Source organism: Ascaphus truei, assembly GCF_040206685.1.
Source record: "Ascaphus truei isolate aAscTru1 chromosome 23 unlocalized genomic scaffold, aAscTru1.hap1 SUPER_23_unloc_1, whole genome shotgun sequence".
Classification (NCBI taxonomy): domain Eukaryota; kingdom Metazoa; phylum Chordata; class Amphibia; order Anura; family Ascaphidae; genus Ascaphus; species Ascaphus truei.
The window spans coordinates 377758-402782 of NW_027453862.1; the positions used below are offsets into that span (position 1 = coordinate 377758).

Consider the following 25025-nt stretch of genomic DNA (forward strand, 5'->3'; position numbering starts at 1 on the left):
AAATAGTTGTCATCTCAGCTTCTGTTTTGCAGGTAGACACGTCCATCAAACCTCATCCAAGTGCAGAATGCCAATATGGCCGGCAAGGTTCTCCCTCCCGGTCCTGATAGCCTGCGGCGGTTCACCAGAGAGACCCTCACTGCCATCGAGAAGCACATCGAGGAGGACCTAGCCCGGAAAGCCAAGCAGATCGAGGTGCTCGATGAGCCGGTACCCAAGCCCAACAATGGCTTGGAGGCCGGGAAGAGCTTGCCTCTTATTTACGGCGACCCCAAACCTGAGCATATAGGGGTGCCTCTAGAGGAGCTGGATCCTTTCTACCGCACCCAGAAGGTAACACTGGGAGTGAACACGCACAGCTTGAATAAATCATAGAGTACATAGTACACCACCCAATAGAGGATGTGTCGGGATTCTTTCAACCTTCATCAACTTGGGAAGTCTCGGCCATCTGGGGGTGGTCTTTGTTTTGGTCAGCCATCAGCTAGAGTTCTCCCTTTCTAATGGGAGGTTTTTGAGTTTGAGGGTACAGGGTTTGCGCTGAAAACCTTTTTGGAATGGAGCAGGGTTGGCCAACTCCAGTCCCTTGAGTTCTGCAGTTGGCCACCACGGGAGTGGAGGAACCCTTCACAGAAGAAGATGGTGGACAGGGAGTACAGCTTCATGGCCAGCTACAAGATCTTGTGCTAGTGACGTAACCGGCGCGATCCCTGACTATTTATTTAGGTTTTTTTTGTTTTTGTCTCTTCTACAGACTTTCATCGTCCTAAATAAAGGGAAAGCGATCTTCCGATTCACCGCCACCAAAGCCGTATATCTACTGGATCCTTTTAATCTCATCAGAAGAGGAGCCATTCAGATCCTAATCCACTCATATCCTTTTTTTTAACCCGTGGTCGGTGGGACGTCCCCGGCAATGCCAGCGGTTATACCGTAATGTGGACTAAATCGCTGGCATGTCGGTTGCCTGGCGCGCGTTCTTGGCATTGGGTGGTATGTCTGTGTGGGACGGGGGTCGCAGTTCCTCCTTTGATGGCTTATTCGATGTCCGCCGATGCAACCGATCGGGGCGTTTTCGGCTGAAGTTTTCCCGTTGAGGTCAATCGGGAATTTCGGCCGAAAATGGCCCGATCGTCTGCCTTCGTGGATGGAGGCCAGGGGGGTGGCCAACACCAGTCCTCAAGGGCCACCAGCAGGTCAGGTTTTCAGGATATCCCTGCTTCAGCGCAGTTGGGTCAGTCATAATGACCGAGCCAATGATTGAGCTGCCTGTGCTGAAACAGGGATTTCCCCAAGACCTGACCTAGTGGTGGCCCTTGAGGACAGTAGTTGGTCACTTCTAATGTTGACTAAGCCCTAGCAGCAGATGAAGAGTTAATGCTTCCTGACTTTAAAGCTCAAGGGCCACCAACGGGTAAAGTTTTAAGGATATCACTTCTTCAGCACAGAAAGATCAATAAGCCCCAGCTTCAGCACAGAAAGCTCAATCAGTCCCAGCTCCAGCACAGCTGGCTCAATAAGCCCCAGCTTCAGCACAGATGGCACAATCAGTCTCAGCTTCAGCACAGGTGGCTCAATCAGTCCCAGCTCCAGTACAGCTGGCTCAATAAGCCCCAGCTTCAGCACAGGTGGCTCAATCGGTCCCAGCTTCAGCACAGGTGGTTCAATAAGTCCCTGCTTCAGCACAGGTGGCTCAGGCTCAATCACTCCCAGTTTCAGCATAGAATAATCAATCAGTCCCTGCTTCAGCACAGGTGGCACAATCAGTCCTAGCTCCAGCACAGGTGGCTCAGTCTTTCACAGCTTCAGCACAGGTGGCTCAATCAGTCCAAGCTTCAGCATAGGTGGCGCAATCAGTGCCAGCTTCAGCACAGGTGGCTCAATTAGTCCCTGCTTCAGCACAAGGGGCACAATCAGTCCCAGTTTCAGCACAGGCGGCTCAATGAGTCCCAGCTCCAGCACAAGTGGCTCCTGTGCTGAAGCAGGAATAGCCATATATCCTGACCTGTTGGTGGCCCTTGAGTACATGAGTTGGCCCCCTGCTGTAGGTTGAGTGATGGGACTAAATACAATCATTAGTGGGATTAAGACACCGGGCACCGGAATGCCCTGGTCCCTCTCTTAGGGACGAGAAAACACCGCTTCAGCAGACTGGGACACGCGTTTCTCCCGATACACTTTTTTCTTAACTCCGTCTCAAATTATTCAGCCTGTTCATCATGTTAACAATTTTAGCCAATTGCGTATTTATGACGATGAGCGACCCGCCGCCCTGGGCGAAAAATGTAGAGTAAGTGATATCTTTGCTTGTAATCATCGGCACAGCGCTAAGATAAAACCGTCACAGTTATACATCTCAAAGCTGCGCCATCGCCGATCCGTGCGGTCTGAAGCAGAACTCCCACCCACTTTAGCAGGAGGAGTTACATGGGGCACAGATTATAATGAGATGTATCACATTCTGCGTCTCTGTCCCAGCATGCACCTTGGGGAGAGTCAGTAGGAGGAGTTGGGGGGGAGTTACATGGTGCACAGATTATAATGAGATGTATCACATTCTGCGTCTCTGCCCCAGCATGCACCTTGGGGAGAGTCAGTAGGAGGAGTTGGGGGGAGTTACATGGTGCACAGATTATAATGAGATGTATCACATTCTGCGTCTCTGCCCCAGTTTGCACCTTGGGGAGAGTCAGTAGGAGGAGTTGGGGGGGAGTTACATGGGGCACAGATTATAATGAGATGTATCACATTCTGCGTCTCTGCCCCAGCTTGCACCTTGGGGAGAGTCAGTAGGAGGAGTTGGGGGGGAGTTACATGGTGCACATATTATAATGAGATGTATCACATTCTGCATCTCTGCCCCAGCTTGCACCTTGGGGAGAGTCAGTAGGAGGAGTTGGGGGGGAGTTACATAGTGCACAGATTATAATGAGATGTATCACATTATGCGTCTCTGTCCCAGCTTGCACCTTGGGGAGAGTCAGTAGGAGGAGTTGGGGGGGAGCTACATGGGGCACAGGTTATAATGAGATGTATCACATTCTGCGTCTCTGTCCCAGCATGCACCTTGGGGAGAGTCAGTAGGAGGAGTCAGGGGAGAGTTACATGGTGCACAGATTATAATGAGATGTATCACATTCTGCGTCTCTGCCCCAGCTTGCACCTTGGGGAGAGTCAGTAGGAGGAGTTGGGGGGAGTTACATGGTGCACAGATTATAATGAGATGTATCACATTCTGCGTCTCTGCCCCAGCTTGCACCTTGGGGAGAGTCAGTAGGAGGAGTTGGGGGGGAGCTACATGGTGCACAGATTATAATGAGATGTATCACATTCTGCGTCTCTGTCCCAGCATGCACCTTGGGGAGAGTCAGTAGGAGGAGTTGGGGGGAGTTACATGGGGCACAGGTTATAATGAGATGTATCACATTCTGCGTCTCTCTACCTTGCAGGTACATGTTTACTGGTATTTACACCTTTGAGTCCTTGGTAAAGATCTTCGCTCGAGGATTTTGCATCGACAATTTTACATTTCTCAGAGATCCGTGGAACTGGCTGGATTTCATGGTCATTGTCATGGCGTAAGTGTGAGACCAGCGTGAGAATCCGAGCTGACGGGGGATGTGGGGTAGTTGGTTCTTAACAAACTGCATGAAAGTAAAACAATTAACTCCCCACTTACTGATACACACTTCTCATTATGCGCCATCTTCTTTTTATTTAATTTTTTTAATTGGTCATTTTTTCAGAGGAAAAAAAATTCAAAACTTCTTTCATTTTTTTCGAATATTCTGTCATTTATAAATGTGTATCGCTTTTGCTGACATTTTAATATATTCTCAGATTTCCCCATTTTTTTAAAATATTTACCAAGTTTCTACATTTTGTTCCGGGTTTTTTTGGGGGGGGGGGAGGGGGAGTGAAGGCGAATTTTCTTCATTTCCAAACCCCCTAGTGGCGAATTGTTTTTTCGAACTCTTCACAAATTCACGGATATCGGCAAATGCGAGCGAACGCCATATTCTGTGCAGCGCCTCCACCTGTGAGAGATCCCAGCGTAGTGGGAGGAGCCCGTCACAGGACCCAATAACAAGCACACACTGTGTATAAAACAACAACCTTTACTGGCACAGGAATAAATCTTAACGCTCTAATGGTCACTAATAGGTACAACTACCCACCAAGCCTGGCACGGCGGTAACCCACCACCGTGTTCCCCCCACACCGTGCCACAGACGCCCTGCACACATACACCCTCGCCTATCTGTGTCCCAGCTCCGACTAACTATCTGGCCTGAGCGCGCCAAATGTATCTATCCCTGCAGGGGACTCCTCGAGCCCTATTGGCTGCTGTGGGTCAAGTGGTGCCTTGCCCCTTTGCACCCTGGGGCTTATAGTCCCCGTGGAGCCTATCTCTATCAGCCCACGCGTGCGCCTAGCATACTGCGCATGCGCGACTGTAATGGCCGTCGTGGAGAACCTTCTGCGCATGCGCAACTGGGTAATGGCTACTGGAGCTTGTCCTGCGCATGCGCAACCTCCGCGCGCACTCCAACATGGCGGCGCCCTGCAGAGGGGGCCGCCGGCGAGCCCGTCGCCACCCGCAACATCCCCCACAGCAGCAGAGGTAAGGGGGGCAAACAGGAGGACCAGAGCACCAGAGGGAGGGAACCAGGTTACAAATATATAAATAAATTCTGTTATTCAAAAATGTGTATTCTTTTTTTTAAATGTGCAAACATTCTCTGTCTTACGAATTTTCGTTTTTAGGATTTATTTATTTTAATCCGAATTTTCGACGTTTTCCTCCCTTCTATTTTTTTTTTTGCTGTTTTTCAAATATTGACCACTTTCGAATTTCAATAATGAGAATTAAAAAAAAAAAAAAAAGAAAACCTTAGCGGCGACTTTTTTTTGGGGGACGCTGTGTGTTCATTTGCATGTCGTTTCCCAGAACCCCTAGCTGCAGTGGAAGCAGTGCATGGTCAGAGATAACAGGGACAGGCAGGGTTGCCGACCTGTCACGGACGTGTGACCGTGCTCACAAGAGATCATTTTATTTGCTTTGCACTGTATGGAGCAGGGATTTCTTTCCACTTTATTTTCTACCATAACTTATATAATATGCGGTTCGAACTACAGCAAAGTTACGGACGTGCGGAAATGTGAAACATGGAATGTTATGTTTGTAGTGAACACTATTTTGGCCGAATAATTAACCAATTGCTAATAGTAAGGTGCCTGCCCAGGAAGTGACTTGTATGCTGCAGTGAGGACATGAATTGCCCCCCTTGTGTGTGGGATGCTCAATGGGAGGGAATTTGAGCAGTATATACAGTATGTGTGTTCTGTATAACCCAATATCGGTGCATGTAGTATCTACACCCACAGAGCACTAACTATTAGCAACCTTACATATTAACACAGAGTATGTCTGCAGATAAGAGCCGCGTGTCCCCCCCCTGGGCGGCCCATTCTCCGACCCGCTGTAACACCTCGGGTCCTATTAGATACTCCGCTTTCCTTCTTACCTTCTGCCTATCCCAAGCCTGTCTGATTTCTCTGACTGTATTACCCCCTACCACCTCTGCCGGGCGCCGTTCCACTAATCCACCACCCTTTTCGTGAAGAAGTCCTTCCTTACATGTCCCCTCGTCCTGCCACCCTCCAGCTTCAGAGAACAGCCTCTTGTGCTGGCTGTTCCCTCTCCCTCTCCGACATATGCTTCCCTCTTTGTGAAACCCATTATGTATTTGAAATCTCCGTGATAAGAGGGTATTTAGAGTCCGATCTTCTGGCTCAAAAAAGTTCAGTATTTGCCCTGTGCCAAGCCCTACCTAACCACGGGCAGGTCTGCATTGTACCTTCTGCACGAGCGGAAATCTCCCATTTATGAAGTCAGACGACTTTATACTAAATCCAGAAACTGGTACTTGTACTGTATGTACAGTATATCTTTATTTACTGTATATAGCACCATTCAGGTACATAGCGCTTTGCAATACACGTGACATCACATTATAACACAATGGGAATAAGCGCTTCGGACAAAACAATAGGACAAGGAGTCCCTTACCCCGAAGAGGTTACAACCCAAGTGGTGGTGACAAGCTCATCCAACGTTCATAATAATTGTAAACATCGCGGTATTAACAGTAGCGTTGCCTGATGTGGCGTGGCTGTCTGATTCCTGCATGGTCTTTTGTCTTTGCCTTGGTCAACTTGCATCTCCCACTGTGTATCATCGTCATCATTATTTTTGATTTTCTTAGCTGGTGTCTTGATTGTTGTCTGCTTCTCTACGTTCTTTTGCCTGGTCCTTGGTCAACGTGCATGTCCCATTGAGTCAACGTCTCTGTCCCACTGAATCCCAATTTCTCGTCGTCATCTTCATCATCTTCTGTTTTCCCTGTAGTTACACCACGGAATTTGTAGATTTGGGCAATGTTTCTGCTCTGAGGACTTTCCGCGTCCTACGAGCTCTTAAAACAATCACAGTAATTCCAGGTGTGTACATTTCTCTCTCATTTCCGTTTTTTAAGAGACTGATTTCTGCATGTCTTTGCATCTTCACACTTTTATTTTATTCTCTCTACACGTGGGAGTATAAAACAAGAATCTGTTGGCTCTCAGTCGACAAAACCTCCCCTCGCCCCCATAAAAGGGAATATAAAATAGTAATACAAAGCAAAGAAGATATTTCTAAACATAACATACTGTATGTAAAAAAACCCCAGAGAAAAGACTGTCCCATGGGGTCCAAAGAACGGAGCACAGCTGTGAAAGAATGGGGGCTACAAACCAGTAAAGAAAGATTAAAAGTACTTTATTGGGTGGTAAGTGAGGGGTACAGGGCTACTCTGACGCGTTTCGGGAACAAGTAAAAAGGTAAAAAAAAAGGTCTTTTACTCTTTGACAAATGGACTTGTTCCCGAAACGCGTCAGAGTAGCCCTGAACCCCTCACTTACCACCCAATAAAGTACTTTTAATCTTTCTTTACTGGTTTGTAGCCCCCATTCTTTCACAGCTGTGCTCCGTTTATTGGACCCCATGGGACAGTCTTTTCTCTGCTACATCGGCGTGATGCACGCACTCAGCAAGGGTGAGCTGCTACACCAGTGAGTACTTACCTGTTATTCTATGATATTGCTATTATGCTATGTATGGTTTGTTTATTGAGAGGGCAAGCATGACCATTATGGCATATATATAGGTCTGTCACCACCTCATACAAACCTTCATATTGCTGAACGCATACATTATTTATGACCCAAGTCATTACAGGTGTTTATTAAGTCTCACGTAGCTTTCATCATAGCTCTGTCTCCCTTACTAGTGATTATCACTTTCTGGATTACACATATATATGTCCTGCTTGCTGCTGAGCCCTGATTACTGGGACTAGATCCCTGGAACTTTGTAAAAAAACAAAACAGTACTTGGATCATTCGAATAATCCACCATACAGATAAATACCTCTTCGTAGATGACGATAGCCAGAGTGGTCTCCATGTAGAAGAGAAATGCATAAAATCACGAAGGTGCACCCACTCTCCCATATTATCACCATGGCGTTGCGCTACATTTGCAGATGAACTTGTTAGTTTATACTTCCTGACCGCCCTGTTTGGTGTATATGCATGTACCATGAGCTCAGTAATTAGTCCTAAACCTATCAGTGCTGGAAGAACCTGTCTTCTCCTTGTTCTACTGCGTATTGTGGGTCTCTCAAGCCCTAAGCAGGCAACCCGGTAAGGTCAAAACGCCTGATCTCCTGACTGTAATCCTGAGCTGAAAGTCCCACCATGATAATCCTGAGAAGCTTGCTAAGGCCCCAGAGCAGATCAGCAGTGTACTTGGTGAAATCTAGTTGTAATAGTTGTCACTACAGAGCATGTCCAAGTTTGGGCTGATGGGTAAATAGATACACACATCTCCTGTTACTTTACCCCAAACGCTCAGCTCCATAAATTCATGTGATGCGTCTCTTCCTTGTGCTCAGGCCTGAAGACGATCGTTGGCGCCCTGATGCAGTCAGTGAAGAAGCTCTCCGATGTCATGATCCTCACCGTCTTCTGCCTCGCCGTCTTCGCCCTCATCGGCCTCCAGCTCTTCATGGGGAACCTGCGGCAGAAATGCGTTCGTTGGCCGCCCCCCGACGAGCTCTTTCAGTTTTACAACGACACGGCATTCAACTCAACACTTTATGACGGCAACTCCACGTTTTACAACGATACCGCCATGTTCTCTAACTACAGTTTTGACAAGGGGGCCTACCTCAACGATGAAGGTAAAAAGACGTTCTGATGTCCCAGTTTTGTGTCCTACCCACGAAACCCCCTAGCTGTAGTTGTTGCACTGCAGTGTGTGTAAATATGGGTGTACATAAAGGGGGACGCTGATTTCATGTCATGGGACTAATTTTTCTTTTTTCTTTGAATGGCAAAAGGGAACTTTTACTTCTTGGAAGGAGCAAACGATGCCCTTCTGTGTGGCAACAGCAGTGACAGTGGGTGAGTGACCTTAACTTTAATACACAGGTGACCGGTCACAGTAAAGAAAAATCTCAAACCTCTGTGACACCCTTGCCATCAACAGGACTCCAGGAAACGTTCAAACAAGAATCACTAAAGCATAGCTGAAAAAAGCATACAGTATGACCAGCGATACAAACTAAACAGGGCCTTTTTATTTAGATTGGTAATACACAACAATTAGGTATATACCTGTGATATCTCAAAGTGAGGACAATGGTCGCAGCCTAAAACACCTAGGGCTTTCTCAGAAACCCCCAAAAGTCATTTTGTGTAGATGGTTCTCTTGGGCACAGTGGGTCAGTCCAGGGATTATGTGGAAAGAGAAGAAAAAAGGAAAAACAAGTAGTGTAATAAATTCAAACAACTGGAATTCTTCTTGTTGTTCTATACGTTTTGAACTCACACTTTACTCCTGTAACGTTGCTCGTCTCTGAATAGGAAGCGGACCCGCAGGGCTGAGGTAGGGGGGTATAAGATTACCGACCAGAGCCAGGGGACAGCGTCCTGTTAGCGTAGTCGTGATCCATGCAGAGGTCAAGGCAAGCGGCATAGGTGCAAGTCCGGATACAGGCTGGGGTCAAGGCAAGCGGCACAGGAGCGGTGGTCGGGGTCACAGGCTGAGGTCGGCAACAGGGAATCCAAAAGAAGAGGGAGGGCTCAGGAACAGGGCAGGCTCAGGAAACAGAATACAAGGGGCCCAGGCACACAGGGAAATGCATACAATGCTCAGGCGGAGGCTTGAAGTCACTGGCTGCTATTTAAGCCAAGAAACGGGTGCAGCCAACAAAGCAGGCTACCAGTAACCAAAATGTCCACTGAAACCCTTACAATTCCTTGAGTTTTGTGCTCATCTCATGGGTCGTTGTACCCCTGATAGACAGCTGACAGGACACAAAGACCCATGAGATGAGCACAAAACTCAAGAGGACTAACGTGTGAGTTCAACATTTACAGTACAGAACTCCGAGAAGAATTTCAATTGTTTGCATTTATTACACTTTTTGTGTTTCCTTGTTTCTTCTCTTTTCCACATAATTCCTGCACTCGAGAGAACCATCTACACACAATCACTAAAGCATACTTGAAATACAATAAACAGTATATATCCGTAATAGCAAAGTAATGTCAGTTCTTACAGACGGGAGACCACTGTGTCGCTATTTTATAGACATCCCACTCTTGACCGTACTGTACTAATAAATTAATAAACGTTTCCCATGATGCACTCCTTTTGGCATTCATATAAATGCATGTGAGTTTCATCCAAGCTTTTGCCAGTACAGAATTTAGAATTCTTTAAGCAACAGTGAAGGATTTCACTGGAGAAATAGTTTGAATGAATCAAAGAAAAAAGAGCTGTTAGTTAAAGAATCAAGAGAGGGTCAAGAGAGGGAAGAGAACCCAGTTACCTAAGTAGTTGACTCGTTTCGGTCTTACCCTTCCACCATCAGACGCTGCTGTATCTCGCCCGTGTCCCAACCGTCTGTTGTAGTAATACGTCATGGGGGCTCTCACCTTGGTGTCTTCTGCCAACAGGAGGTGTCCAGAAAGCTTCGTCTGTATAAAGACCGGGAGGAATCCCAACTATGGGTACACCAGTTACGACTCCTTCAACTGGGCCTTCCTCTCGCTCTTCAGGATCATGACTCAGGACTATTGGGAGAACCTTTTCCAGCTCGTAAGGTTTTGTCCCTCCTTGTACATTGGAGAGTCGCTTTATCTCGCAGGGCCCGCCTTGGGCACCCCCCCCCCATCAAAAAAATAAATGGGTGACTTGCCTAGACCAGCAGCCCGCCTCCGGCAGCATCGCGCCATTGTGATGCCATTGCCATGACATGGCATGCCGCAGGAGGCGGCCCGCTGCCGGAGCGGGGCCCCACGCTCCCTCCTGCCGGTGCCGGGATCCAACTTCAGACCGGCAAGGGGAGCTGGAGGAGTGGGGCCCTCTCCCTCCTCCAGCGACCCCCCTCTGGTCGGGTGAATGTTGGATCCCGGCACCGGCAGGAGGAAGCGGGGGGCCCCCGGCAGGCACAGGGCCCGCGGTGGCCGTCTTATTTATTTATTTATAAAATATTTTACCAGGAAGTAATACATTGAGAGTTACGTCTCGTTTTCACGTATGTCCTGGGCACAGAGTAAAACAAATAATACATGGTTACAAATACAGTTACATAATGAGCAGGGTATACATTATATACAAGACATTGCGTGCACAGTTAAAGAAAATATATATTATGAGCGTATGAAACAGTTACAGACCAGGTTAAAATGTGAGACAGCCTTAGATTTGAAAGAACTTAAGCTGGTGGTGGATATGAGAGTCTCTGGTAGGTTGTTCCAGTTTTGGGGTGCACGGAAGGAGAAGGAGGAACGTCCGGATATTTTGTTGAGCCTTGGGACCATGAATAGTCTTTTGGAGTCTGATCTCAGGTGATAGGTGCTGCATGTGGTAGGGGTGAGGAGCTTGTTCAGGTAGCTGGGTAGCTTGCCCAGAAAGTATTTGAGGGTGAGACAGGAAAGGTGAACTTTGCGCCTAGACTCTAGTGATGACCAATCTAGTTCTTTGAGCATTTCGCAGTGATGTGTGTTGTAGTTGCATTGGAGAACAAAACGACAAATTGAATTGTAGAGGGTGTCAAGTTTGCTAAGGTGGGTTTGAGGAGCCGAGCCATATACTATGTCTCCATAGTCAATAATTACTACTAAGGTCGGCCCTGTGATCTGTGTACTAAAAGACATTATTACTTTGACACAGGGGAGAGGAGTTACCTTTGGAACTGGATAATTTCCAGATAAAGGAGTTCTGGAATTAATGGGTATACGTAGAAAAAACTTGTGCGTACATTTTGGGGTAATTTTCTGTACTTCTACTATGCAGCTCTCTCTGACAGACTTCACTTTTATTTTTTAAAAGGCACACAGGGGTTGTCTGATAATTAAAACAAAAGAGGTGGGGGGGGGGGGGAGAGAGAATCCTGCTCAGCTGAGAATTATTACTTGCTAGAGAGGTGCTATCAGGGATAACAAGCATGTATACAAAGGGAAGGAAAGGATCCCTAAACGATGCACTTTACTCTACTTAATCAAAATAATAAATTATTTATTTTATATACAGTAAACATAGAAAATGATTAAAACCTAAGGGGGTGAGCTGTAGGAAACCCTATATGTAGATTTCTCTATTGTCGAATGGCATAGGTAATTTAACCCTAGAGTAGCCAATCATGCTTGGTGTATCTTGCAATGAATGCAAGATGTGAGATTCTACACCTTCACGTAAATACAATATATACAGTTGCTGAGATAGGTCCCTGTAAGTTTGTGGCATGAATATAAAGTAATCCTGCTGAGTGTAACAATATATGCTAATATCAGGTAACACTAGCTTAATATTCAGTGTGTGGCAATGTCATCAGAATGTGCCTGTGTACAATACATAACACTCTAGGCTACCACAAGAGTGGTCCCTATAGGGACCTATCTCAGCAACTGTATATATTGTATTTACGTGAAGGTGTAAAATCTCACATCTTGCATTCATTGCAAGATACACCAAGCATGATTGTCTGATAATTGCCTGATTTGGAGAATTCCCAGTTTACCGGACTTCCTTGTACCATATCAGTATATCCTTTATTGAAATCACTATAGTGTCTTCAGAGGTCCCTATTGTCCTGAATAGGCGGAAGGCGCAAGCCGCAGGCGGTAGGCGCAGGCAAAAGGCGGAAGGCACTGCAGGCGGTAGGTGGCACACGGCAGGCGGAGGGCACGGCAGGCAGTAGGTGGCACGCGGCAGGCGGAAGGCACGGCAGGCAGTAGGTGGCACGCGGCAGGCGGAAGGCACGGCAGGCAGTAGGCTCTGGCGGAAGGCACGGCAGGCGGTAGGCTCAGGCGGAAGGCACGGCAGGCGGTAGGCTCAGGCGGAAGGCACGGCAGGCGGTAGGCTCAGGCAGAAGGCGGAAGGCACGGCAGGCGGTAGGCTCAGGCAGAAGGCGGAAGGCACGGCAGGCGGTAGGCTCAGGCAGAAGGCGGAAGGCACGGCAGGCGGTAGGCTCAGGCAGAAGGCGGAAGGCACGGCAGGCGGTAGGCTCAGGCAGAAGGCGGAAGGCACGGCAGGCGGTAGGCTCAGGCAGAAGGCGGAAGGCACGGCAGGCGGTAGGCTCAGGCAGAAGGCGGAAGGCACGGCAGGCGGTAGGCTCAGGCAGAAGGCGGAAGGCACGGCAGGCGGTAGGCTCAGGCAGAAGGCGGAAGGCACGGCAGGCGGTAGGCTCATGCGGAAGGCACGGCAGGCGGTAGGTTGCATGCGGCAGGCTACAGGCCCCAGACATCCCTCTATAATGTACTGAATAGAACACAGGACACCAAATATAAGCAATTTCAAAAAGCAGAAGACTTGTTCCCAAAGAAGAGTGCACCTCCTTATGACATTAGATTACAAGAACTGCCAACAACAGGTCAGACCAAACGGTCCATAAAATGTATTATGGCCCTTACCGATGGCAGCTTGTATGAGCGTCTTATTTCTATCCACCTCCTCCGAGCATTGGGAGATTACAGACCCTTGACATGGAGGCTGTCAGGTTTCTATCTTGCCGGGAGCCATTTATGCGTGTGCTACCCTGAATATAGCCCTAATTCTCTTTTCAAACCCTGTAATAAGAATTATTATTGTTAGTTGGGGGTCACCCCATGTAGTGGTACGTTCTACGTGGGATTGTGCGCTGAATAAAGGGATAACACCAGTTGGGTGCGCCTTGGCCATGGTCCTCTCGGGTTGTCCTGACGCGGTAGACTTTCCGTTGCCTACATTCTCCTCTCTGATGCGCCGTCTCTCTCTTTGCCCGGCAGACGCTGCGGGCGGCGGGCAAAACCTACATGGTTTTCTTCGTGCTGGTGATCTTCCTCGGCTCGTTCTACCTGATTAACCTGATCCTCGCCGTGGTGGCCATGGCGTATGCCGAGCAGAATGAAGCCACCATACAAGAAGCCTTGGAAAAGGAGAAGGAGTTCCAGCAGCTCCTGGAGCAGCTGAAGAAGCACCAGGAGGAGCAGGGGCGCCGGGTGAGTATGTTTCCCGGATGTAGCCTCGGCGTAATGCTGCAATTCGATGTTGGGGAGGACTTCATTCGTCCCCCCGACCGAAATCCGTCTGCGGATTGGGTTCCAAAAAATATGGAATATCAATAATAATGAATTCGCCATTGGATACAATCCGGGTGGGTATTTAAGAATCAACAGTCAGATTCCATATTGAATCCGAGATCTGCACCATGGATTGATTGTTAAAAATCTGATCACTCTCTCTCCCTTTCTGTCTCTCTCTCCCTCTCTATCTCTCTCTCCCTTTCTGTCTCTTTCCCTTTCTGCCTCTCTCTCCCTATTTCCCTCTCCATCTCTTTCTCCCTCTCCACCACTCTGTTCCTCTCTGTCTCTCTCTTCCTCTCTGTCTCTCTCTCCCTCTCTATCTCTCTCCCTCACTATCTCTCTCTATCTCTCTTCCTCTCTCTTCCTCTCTTCCCCCCTTCTCTCTCTCTCTATTCCCCTCTCCCCCTATCCACTTCTCCACCTCTCTCTCTCCCTTCCCCTCTCTTCCTCTCCCTCTCCCCCTCTCTCTCCCTCTCTTCCTCTCTCCCCCCTCTCTCTCTCTCTATTTACCTCTCCCCCTATCCACTTCTCCACCTCTCTCTCTCTTTCTCCCTCCCCCTCTCTTCCTCTCCCTCTTTCCCCCTCTTGCCCTCTCCCCCCCTCTCGCCCTCTCTCCTCTTTCTCCCCCCCCCCCCCTCAGATTTAATCTGAGTGCTGATTTTTAACAATCCGGACGTGAGTTGTCAGTGATAGGAAAATAAATAAAAATCAAGACGAGCGAATTGGCCTACTAGCGACAGATCCGTGGAAATCCGGTGACCAAAGGAATCGTCCGATCGCAGGCGGATCCAAACCCGCAAAAACAACACGCCCACCTCTCGTGGTTAGGATTCGGTGTTGAGGCCCGTGGGAGCTGGTATTATCGGAGGCCCTGATAATGTGTCTTGGGTCGTTGTTCAGGAGTGGAAAGATCGTAGACCTAGTTGTTATGGAGTCTTCTTGAAGTCACAATGGCGCTGAGAAGCGTTCTGTTATGAATTGTAAAGCGCCAACATGTTCCACAGCGCTGTACAATGGGGGGGGGGGGGTTACAGAGATACGTAAATGACATAAACAGAATGAAATCCCAAATAAGGGCCGACCAGACCCAACAGCTACAGAAGGTAAAGAGGTCCCTGATCTGGAGAGCTTACACTCTAGAGGGAATAAGGGACAATGTTGAAACAAGAAAGTAAAGTGGATGCTTGTTGTGGGGCGGAGTGTGTCTCTGGATGGAGTGTGGTCTGACCGCACAGCTGATCCCATTGAGGTTTGGAGAGGGGGGGGGGGTGGCCAGGATGTTAGGGGCAGCTGGTCGCAATAGGGTTGGAGGGAGGTGGTGGTGGATGTTGGGGTTTGCTAAATAGGGTTCTCAGGGAGTCTTCAAAAGAGTGAAAGCTGGGGTACAATCTGAAGGTCCGTGGTGGGGAATTCCAGAGAGAGGGGACAGCACGGGAGAAGTCTTCTCTGCGGGAGCGAGAGGAGGTGATAAGGAGGACCGGCGGGTGTCAGGGGCAGAACGTAGGGGGCGTGTAGGTCTGTATTTGGGGATAAGGGCTGAGATGTAAGGGAGAGGGCAGTGTTATTGAGACCTGTGTAAGCCGTTACTAGGGTTTGACATTGAATTCTAGTGGCTCTGGGAAGCCAGTTTAGGGATTCGCACAGCGGAGCAGTAGAAGTGGAGTGGTGAGTGAGGTAGATGAGCCTGGCAGGCAGCATTATGGGTGGATTGGAGTGGGGGAAGGGCGGACTTGGGGAATGCCAGCTCGGTGAAAGTTACAGTAATCAACATCAAAGGACTTCCCAACAGTTCCCCAGGGAACAGCACTAAAGTTCTCAATCAGAGGTGGCCAACTCCAGTCCTCAAGGGCCAACACCGACTGAGCCACTGATTGAGCCACTGATTGAGCCACCTGTGCTCAAGTAGGGGTATCCATGAAACCTGACCTGTTACCGTGTGTATGTGGTCCATGACGTGGTTTCTGACGGCGAGTTGAAAGCCATACACACAGTGTTACTTCTCCTGGCCGTAGTATGTACAGTACTGCGGTGACCTTTTCATATAACTGTAATCCGATGAGCCGATGCGTCTCAGATTTACGCATGCACAACTCGGAGAAAGAGCCAACACAGCACTGCACAAATCCGAGGCATGAGGCCACGTGAGCTCAGCACGTCGATAAGCGGGCACGGCACAGCTAGTACGGTAACGAGCCAGCACCGCCCAACGGGGATTCCGAGGTGTATGTCTGTATGTATGTACTATATGTGTCTTTATTTATATAGCGCCATTAATGTACACAGCGCTTCACAGTAGTAATACACGTGACAATCATATAAATAACAAATAATATAAATAACAGATCATAGGAATCGGTGCTTTCAGACATAAATGTAACATTTCGGAAGAGGAGTCCCTGCTCCCAAGAGCTTACACTCTAATTGGTAGGTAGGGAGAACGTACAGAGACAGTAGGAGGGAGTTCTGGTAAGTGCGTCTGCAGGGGGCCAAGTTTTATGTATCAGGTGTATAGTATCAGCCACGGAGCTACTCATGCTTTGTTAAGCAGGTGTGCCTTAAGGTGGGTCTTAAAGGTGGATAGAGAGGGTGCTAGTCGGGTACTGAGGGGAAGGGCATTCCAGAGGTGCGGGGCAGTAAGTGAGAAAGGTTTAAGGCGGGAGAGGGCTTTAGATACAAAGGGGGTAGAAAGAAGACATCCTTGAGAAGAATGCAAGAGTCTGGATGGTGCATAGCGAGAAATTAGGGCTGAGATGTAAGGAGGGGCAGAAGAGTGTAAAGCTTTAAAAGTGAGGAGGAGAATTGAGTGTGAGATGCGGGATTTGATCGGAAGCCAGGAGAGGGATTTCAGGAGGGGAGATGCTGAGACAGATCTAGGAAAGAGTAGAGTGATTCTGGCAGCAGCGTTTAGGATAGATTGTAGGGGAGACAGGTGAGAGGCAGGAAGGCCGGACAGCAGGAGGTTACAGTAATCAAGATGGGAGAGAATGAGGGCCTGAGTCAGAGTTTTAGCAGTCGAGCAGCAGAGGAACGGGCGTATCTTTGTATTCCCTCCCTGTGTTTCCTTCAACACCATTGTTTGCTCACTGTGTATAGGAGACAGAGGCCCGGCCTCCTCCCTGCTCACTGTGTATAGGAGACAGAGGCCCGGCCTCCTCCCTGCTCACTGTGTATAGGAGACAGAGGCCCGGCCTCCTCCCTGACTCCCTGCGTATAGGAGACAGAGGCCCGGCCTCCTCCCTAACTCCCTGCTCACTGTGTATAGGAGACAGAGGCCCCGCCTCCTCCCTGACCCTTTGCTCACTGTGTATAGGAGACAGAGGCCCGGCCTCCTCCCTGCTCACTGTGTATAGAAGACAGAGGCCCGGCCTCCTCCCTGCTCACTGTGTATAGGAGACAGAGGGCCGGCCTCCTCCCTGCTCACTGTGTATAGAAGACAGAGGCCCAGCCTCCTCCCTGCTCACTGTGTATAGGAGACAGAGGCCCGGCCTCCTCCCTGCTCACTGTGTATAGGAGACAGAGGCCCGGCCTCCTCCCTGCTCACTGTGTATAGGGGACAGAGGCCCGGCCTCCTCCCTGCTCACTGTGTATAGGAGACAGAGGCCCGGCCTCCTCCCTGCTCACTGTGTATAGGAGACAGAGGCCCGGCCTCCTCCCTGCTCACTGTGTATAGAAGACAGAGGCCCGGCCTCCTCCCTGCTCACTGTGTATAGGAGACAGAGGGCCGGCCTCCTCCCTGCTCACTGTGTATAGAAGACAGAGGCCCAGCCTCCTCCCTGCTCACTGTGTATAGGAGACAGAGGCCCGGCCTCCTCCCTGCTCACTGTGTATAGGAGACAGAGGCCCGGCCTCCTCCCTGCTCACTGTGTATAGGGGACAGAGGCCCGGCCTCCTCCCTGCTCACTGTGTATAGGAGACAGAGGCCCGGCCTCCTCCCTGCTCACTGTGTATAGGAGACAGAGGCCCGGCCTCCTCCCTGCTCACTGTGTATAGGGGACAGAGGCCCGGCCTCCTCCCTGCTCACTGTGTATAGGGGACAGAGACCCGGCCTCCTCCCTGCTCACTGTGTATAGGAGACAGAGGCCCGGCCTCCTCCCTGCTCACTGTGTATAGAAGACAAAGGCCCGGCCTCCTCCCTGCTCACTGTGTATAGGAGACAGAGGCCCGGCCTCCTCCCTGCTCACTGTGTATAGGGGACAGAGGCCCGGCCTCCTCCCTGCTCACTGTGTATAAGAGACAGAGGCCGGCCTCCTCCCTGCTCACTGTGTATAGGAGACAGAGGCCCGGCCTCCTCCCTGCTCACTGTGTATAGGACACAGAGGCCCGGCCTCCTCCCTGCTCACTGTGTATAGGACACAGAGGCCCGGCCTCCTCCCTGCTCACTGTGTATAGGACACAGAGGCCCGGCCTCCTCCCTGCTCACTGTGTATAGGACACAGAGGCCCGGCCTCCTCCCTGACTCCCTGCTCACTGTGTATAGGAGACAGACGCCCGGCCTCCTCCCTGCTCACTGTGTATAGGATACAGAGGCCCGGCCTCTCCATGCTCACTGTGTATAGGAGACAGAGGCCCGGCCTCCTCCCTGCTCAATGTGTATAGGAGACAGAGGCCCGGCCTCCTCCCTGCTCACTGTGTATAGGAGACAGACGCCCGGCCTCCTCCCTGCTCACTGTGTATAGGAGACAGAGGCCCGGCCTCCTCCCTGACTCCCTGCTCACTGTGTATAGGAGACAGAGGCCCCGCCTCCCCCCTGCTCCCTGCGTATAGGAGACAGAGGCCCGGCCTCCTCCCTGCTCACTGTGTATAGGAGACAGAGGCCCGGCCTCCTCCCTGCTCACTGTGTATAGGGGACAGAGGCCCGGCCTCCTCCCTGCTCACTGTGTATAGGGGACAGAGGCTCGGCCTCCTCCCTGCTCACTGTGTATAGGAGACAGAAGCCCGGCCTCCTCCCTGCTCACTGTGTATAGGAGACAGAGGCCCGGCCTCTCCCTGCTCACTGTGTATAGGAGACAGAGGCCCGGCCTCCTCCCTGCTCACTGTGTATAGGAGACAGAGGCCCAGCCTCCTCCCTGCTCACTGTGTATAGGAGACAGAGGCCCGGCCTCCTCCCTGCTCACTGTGTATAGGAGACAGAGGCCCGGCCTCCTCCCTGCTCACTGTGTATAGGAGACAGAGGCCCGGCCTCCTCCCTGCTCACTGTGTATAGGAGACAGAGGCCCGGCCTCCTCCCTGCTCACTGTGTATAGGAGACAGAGGCCCGGCCTCCTCCCTGACTCCCTGCTCACTGTGTATAGGAGACAGAGGCCCGGCCTCCCCCCTGCTCTCTGTGTATAGGAGACAGAGGCCGGCCTCTCCCTGCTCCCTGTGTATAGGAGACAGAGGCCCGGCCTCCTCCCTGACTCCCTGCTCACTGTGTATAGGAGACAGAGGACAGGCCTCCCCCCTGCTCTCTGTGTATAGGAGACAGAGGCCCGGCCTCCTCCCTGACTCCCTGCGTATAGGAGACAGAGGCCCGGCCTCCTCCCTGCTCACTGTGTATAGGAGACAGAGGCCCGGCCTCCTCCCTGCTCACTGTGTATAGGGGACAGAGGCCCGGCCTCCTCCCTGCTCTCTGTGTATAGGAGACAGAGGCCGGCCTCCTCCCTGCTCACTGTGTATAGGAGACAGAGGCCCGGCCTCCTCCCTGCTCACTGTGTATAGGAGACAGAGGCCGGCCTCTCCCTGCTCCCTGTGTATAGGAGACAGAGGCCCGGCCTCCTCCCTGCTCACTGTGTATAGGAGACAGAGGCCCGGCCTCCTCCCTGCTCACTGTGTATAGGAGACAGAGGCCCGGCCTCCTCCCTGCTCACTGTGTATAGGAGACAGAGGCCCGGCCTCCTCCCTGCTCACTGTGTATAGGAGACAGAGGCCCGGCCTCCTCCCTGCTCACTGTGTATAGGAGACAGAGGCCGGCCTCTCCCTGCTCCCTGTGTATAGGAGACAGAGGCCCGGCCTCCTCTCTGACCCCCTGCTCACTGTGTATAGGAGACAGGCCCGGCCTCCTCCCTGCTCCCTGTGTATAGGAGACAGAGGCCCGGCCTCCTCTCTGACCCCCTGCTCACTGTATATTAAGCCCCCTCGGATGATTCCCAGCGGGCTCCTTATAAGAGGGTGTGTAACATTCCTGACCGGTGGCTTCCAGCTGGTCGGTGTCTGCGGCTGAACGCGGTATCGCCGTGCGTCACTACACCGCAGGCACCTCTGGTGTTACACACCCCAGTTATGTGACTGGTTTCCTGGTCTGTAATGAGCGCACTTAGCCGCGTGCCGGAACGTCCCGGGATTGGATGGACCGGGGGAAAGAAGTATTTATATAGCGCGGGGTGTCGCAGGGCACAGGGAGTCTCTGCCTCAAACAGCAAACAGTCTTATCTGACATTGTGTGGGGCACAGGGAGGAGGGGGTGTGTGGGGCACAGGGAGGAGGGGGTGTGTGGGGCACAGGGAGGAGGGTGTGTGTGGGGCACAGGGAGGAGGGGGTGTGTGGGGCACAGGGAGGAGGGGGTGTGTGGGGCACAGGGAGGAGGGGGTGTGTGGGGCACAGGGAGGAGGGGGGGTGTGGGGCACAGGGAGGAGGGGGGGTGTGAGGCACAGGGAGGAGGGGGTGTGTGGGGCACAGGGAGGGGGTGTGTGGGGCACAGGGAGGAGGGGGTGTGTGAGGCACAGGGAAGAGGGGGGGTGTGGGGCACAGGGAGGAGGGGGGGTGTGGGGCACAGGGAGGAGGGTGTGTGTGGGGCACAGGGAGGAGGGGGTGTGTGGGGCACAGGGAGGAGGGGGTGTGTGGGGCACAGGGAGGAGGGGATGTGTGGGGCACAGGGAGGAGGGGGTGTGTGGGGCACAGGGAGGAGGGGGGGTGTGGGGCACAGGGAGGAGGGGGTGTGTGGGGCACAGGGAGGAGGGGGGGTGTGGGGCACAGGGAGGAGGGGGTGTGTGGGGCACAGGGAGGAGGGGGGGTGTGGGGCACAGGGAGGAGGGGATGTGTGGAAGGTCACATGAGTCTGACACTTGGGGTCATATGTACTAGTAAATAATAACTGCAAGGATTTGTGTCAAAGGGAAAAGTCCCATTGAAATCAATAGGGGTTTTGCCCCACAATATTGCACCATTGTAACTTGGTAGAGGGACGCCTTAAAGCAGGGGGTTCGCCAGCTCACGTTCTCAAGGGCCACCAGCAGGTCAGGGTTTCAGGATACCCCTGCTTCAGCATAGGTGGCTCAATCAGTAACCAGCTTCAGCATTGGTGACGCAACTGGTTCCAGCTTCAGCACAGATGGCTCAATCAGTCCCTGCTTCAGCATAGGTGACTCAACCAGTCCCAGCTTCAGCACAGGTGGCTCAATCAGTACCTGCTTCAGCACAGAAGGCTCAATCAGCACCAGTTCCAGCACAGGTGGCTCAATCAGTCCCTGCTTCAGCACAGAAGGCTCAATCAGCACCAGTTCCAGCACAGGTGGCTCAATCAGTCCCTGCTTCAGCTTCGATCAGTCCCTGCTTCAGCACTATTGTCTCAGTCGGCCTTCGACCCTTAGTATCAGCCCGGGGTCTGCAGAGCGCCCACTGCCAGGTGGGCACAGCGCCGCGCCATGCTACGCGCAAAGCGTGTACGGCAAAACGCGTGAGCCGCAACATTTCCGGATTATGTGCACCAGGTCCCGTCAAAGTCACAATATGCCGGGGGCGCCACATGTTAAATGGGACGGCAATTCCCCGGCCGCAGCGCCTCATTGGGGCAGGAGGGGGAGATTAGTACGTGGTTACACACTAAGCGTACACCGATTGCAGAGACCCCCATATTCCCCATCTTCTCTCTCCCCCCATCTCTCTCCCCCATCTTCTTTCTCTCTCCCCATCTCCCCTCTCCCCCCATCTTCTTTCTCTCTCCCCCACCTCCCCTCTCCTCTATCTCCTCTCTCCCCCGTCTTCTTTCTCTCTCACCCACCTCACCTCTCCCCATCCCCTCTCTCTCCCCATCTCTCTCCCCCCATCTCTCTCCCCCATCTTCTTTCTCTCTCCCCCACCTCCCCTCTCCTATCTCCCCCATCTTCTTTCTCTCTCCCCCACCTCACCTCTCCCCATCCCCTCTCTCTCCCCATCTCTCTCCCCCCATCTTCTTTCTCTCTCCCCCATCTTCTTTCTCTCTCCCCCACCTCCCCTCTCCTCTATCTCCTCTCTCCCCCATCTTCTTTCTCTCTCCCCCACCTCACCTCTCCCCATCCCCTCTCTCTCCCCATCATCTCTTTCTGTCTACCCCCATCTCTCTCCATCTCATCTTTCTCCCCCCATCTCCCCTCTCTTTTTCCCTCCCCTTTCTCTCTCCCTCTCCCCCATATAGGTTTCTCTCTCCCCAACCCCATCTCCACTCTCACCCCCATCTCCTCTCTCTCCCATCTCCTCTCTCCCCCATCTCCTCTCTCTCCCATCTCCTCTCTCACCCCCATCTCCTCTCCCATCTCCTCTCTCCCCCATCTCCTCTCTCCCCCATCTCCTCTCTCCCCCATCTCTTCTCTCTCCCCCATCTCCTCTCTCTCCCCCATCTCCTCTCTCTCCCCCATTTCCTCTCTCTCCCCCATCTCCTCTCTCTCTCCCCACCCCTATCTCCCCCATCCCCATTTGTTTCTCTCCCTCCCATCCCTTCTATCCCCACCACCACCCCACTTTCGCTATTGGGTGGGAGACGTGATGAAGCGGGTGATGGGGATCGGGTTGGTAATTGGGGGGACAATCGGTCAGGCGGACGGACTCACCTGATAGAGTCCAGCATCTCTGCAGTGTTCCAGCGTCTGGCACGGGGTTCTTCTCTGCAACTCTCCGGCACGTTGGTCACTTCATCGGGGCAGCTGGAGTGACCCTGTGGTCATGGCCAAGCGCCTCCCCCCCCCCGTCACCGGCCGCTTTCAATAATGATTTGTTTCTAACTTGACACGTGGCAGAAATCAAGCGTGACCTCCCTGGGCAGCCGCGGTGACGCCGAGAGAAAAAAGAGGTTGTCTGAACTGGAATTTCCTGAAGAAGACGCGGAGAGGAAGGACTGCAATGGGCGCCAAATTCCCAGGGTTGTGATAGAGAGAGCCGAGTACCCGGAGGAGGACGTGAGTACCAGTTTACCTGGGACATCCTGCGCATGCGGCTCGCTGCACTGATATAATATATCATTGAATGTTATCAGGGCCGCAGTCAGATTCCCGGGGCCCAGAAGTAGAATGTACACCCCCCTATTACACCTCCTCGTTAGCCCCCTCCTCTACTGTATCCCCCCTCCTTCACCTCCCTTACCCCCACCCTCTCGAGCCCATCCTCTCCCCATGTATTTCTCCTTCTGTCTCTCACTCTCCCACCTCCTTCCACCCCCTCACACTCTCCCCCCTACGTTATCACTTAATTACCCCCCTCTCCCTCAACCCCCCCTCCCCCCCACACACACACACCACAATACAACCCCAGCCCACACAAAATACAACCCACACAGCCAACATCACAAATACTACCCCCCTCCCAGCGGTGGTGGGTCACCGACGGGGATGTCCCGGGGACGAGAGAGGTCTTTTTCCTGGGTGTTCGCTACAGATAGATAACAGGGCAGGCTAGATAAGCAAATTGCTTCTTATCTGCCATCAATGTCTTGTGTTTTTTTCTCTCGTTTCTATGATCCTCGTTTGCTTCAGTCACTTGTTATAAATATATATTTATATTCTTTTGTAGACGAGGTCACTTAAGTCAGATCTCCAGAAAAAATCCACGGGTTACCTGGAAGAGCCGCGCCTGCAGAAGAGGGCGGAGAGCATTCTCAGCGTCCTGTCGGAAGCAGCCATAGAAGGTCCGTGCGCCGGGGATGGGTCGGACGCATTGTTCGCATGGTGGCCGTTACTCCGTGCGCGGGGGGTGGCGCGGATCTCCAGGTCTTACTTATTGATGTAGGATCTTGGCTGACACTGTAGGCTTCTGTTACCCATTCCTGACTGGGTGGGGGGAGGGCGGGCGGTGGTCCCGTGGAATGCTCTCGCTGTCCTCTCGGTAGATTATGGGTACTCGAAACTGGTGACACCGCAGCTTGGCAATCTCCCGATTACAAAGCCATGATAAAGTTGGCATGCCGTGGCGTTTGCTGGCGTTGGGAAGGGATGTTCTGAACGGAAAGGGACTTTTAGCCGCCGCCCACCCCCCCCGCCGTTTCGTTGAGGTAGCTGATTAGCGTTAGGATTAGGGGTTAAGCTTTTTAGGGTAAGTGGTTAAGGTTCGGGTATTATGGGTAAAAGGTTGAGTTTTTTTAGGGTAAGGGATTAAGGATTTTTTGGGTAGGGGATTAACGTTTTTAGCATAAGGTGTTAGGGTTTTTAGGGCAAAGGGTTAAGTTTTGGGTTTTTAGCGTAAAGACTTAAGGTTTTTAGGGTAAGGGGTTAAGGATTGGGGTTTTATGGTAAGAGGTTAAGGTGTAAGGGTAAGAGGTTACGGTTTTAAGGTATTTAGGGCACGGGGTTAAGGTTTTTATGATAAGGGGTAAAGGTTTGGGGTTTTAAGGTAAGGGGTTAAGGTTTTTATGGTAAGGGGTTAAGGTTTTAGAGTAAGGGGGTTAAGGTTTTTATGATAAGGGGTTAAGGTTTGGGGTTTTAGGGTAAGGGGTTAAGATTTTTATGATAAGGGGTTAAGGTTTGGGGTTTTAAGGTAAGGGGTTAAGGTTTTTATGGTAAGGGGTTAAGGTTTTAGGGTAAGGGGTTAAGATTTTTATGATAAGGGGTTAAGGTTTGGTTTTTTTAGGGTAAGTGGTTAAGGTTTTTAGGGTAAAGGGATAAGATTTGGGTTTTTAAGTTAAGGGGTTAGGGGATACATTACCGTTGACAGTGAATTGTCCCTGCAGCCAAATGGCCAGCAGTGAAACGTCTGCGGCTGAATGGTCACGGTGAAACAGCAGGGGCTTTATGGTCCTAGACCGGGTTCTGAGGGAGCAGAGGTGGAATATGGCAAGTCTTGCTATAGTGAAGGAAGGGAACAGACTATGGGTTACTACACAACACCCAGCCCGAACACGAGATCATCGCCCAGCCATTGGGCTGCAAGTGAGGAGACGACCTCGTAGGCAATCCATAGGCAACAACTACCGGTTAATAATGTCCAAGGCAGGGACAGGGAGAAGGACCTGGGTTAGGAAACAAAGTCGCTACAGCACACGATGTGCGTTCCTTCAACGCGGTAAAGAAAAGGGCCACGCTGGCCCGTGCGCATCTCGCTTCTCTTACTGGCCACTGTCCGTTTAGGAGCAATGATCTGGTTGTGGTGTTATCGTGACCGGTCATACTCTCCAGTGCTATTATATA

General features: G+C 51.5%; 1 protein-coding gene across 7 annotated transcripts in view; it reads left to right on the forward strand.

Moving 5' to 3' along the window:
- LOC142474756 (sodium channel protein type 4 subunit alpha-like) overlaps positions 1-25025 on the forward strand; it is a 173154-nt gene that overhangs the window by 98437 nt on the left and 49692 nt on the right. For 4 of the 7 annotated variants that reach the window (XM_075580974.1, XM_075580982.1, XM_075580978.1 and 1 more), the window contains exons 2-12: positions 19-333; positions 755-873; positions 2201-2290; positions 3450-3578; positions 6413-6504; positions 8001-8288; positions 8448-8511; positions 10072-10213; positions 13384-13596; positions 22647-22805; positions 23416-23530. In XM_075580974.1, the coding sequence (XP_075437089.1) occupies positions 76-333; positions 755-873; positions 2201-2290; positions 3450-3578; positions 6413-6504; positions 8001-8288; positions 8448-8511; positions 10072-10213; positions 13384-13596; positions 22647-22805; positions 23416-23530 (1669 nt within the window). In that variant the 5' untranslated portion in view covers positions 19-75. The remainder of the gene's footprint in view (positions 1-18; positions 334-754; positions 874-2200; positions 2291-3449; positions 3579-6412; positions 6505-8000; positions 8289-8447; positions 8512-10071; positions 10214-13383; positions 13597-22646; positions 22806-23415; positions 23531-25025) is intronic. The other 3 variants (XM_075580977.1, XM_075580980.1, XM_075580981.1) reach the window with 1 other exon arrangement.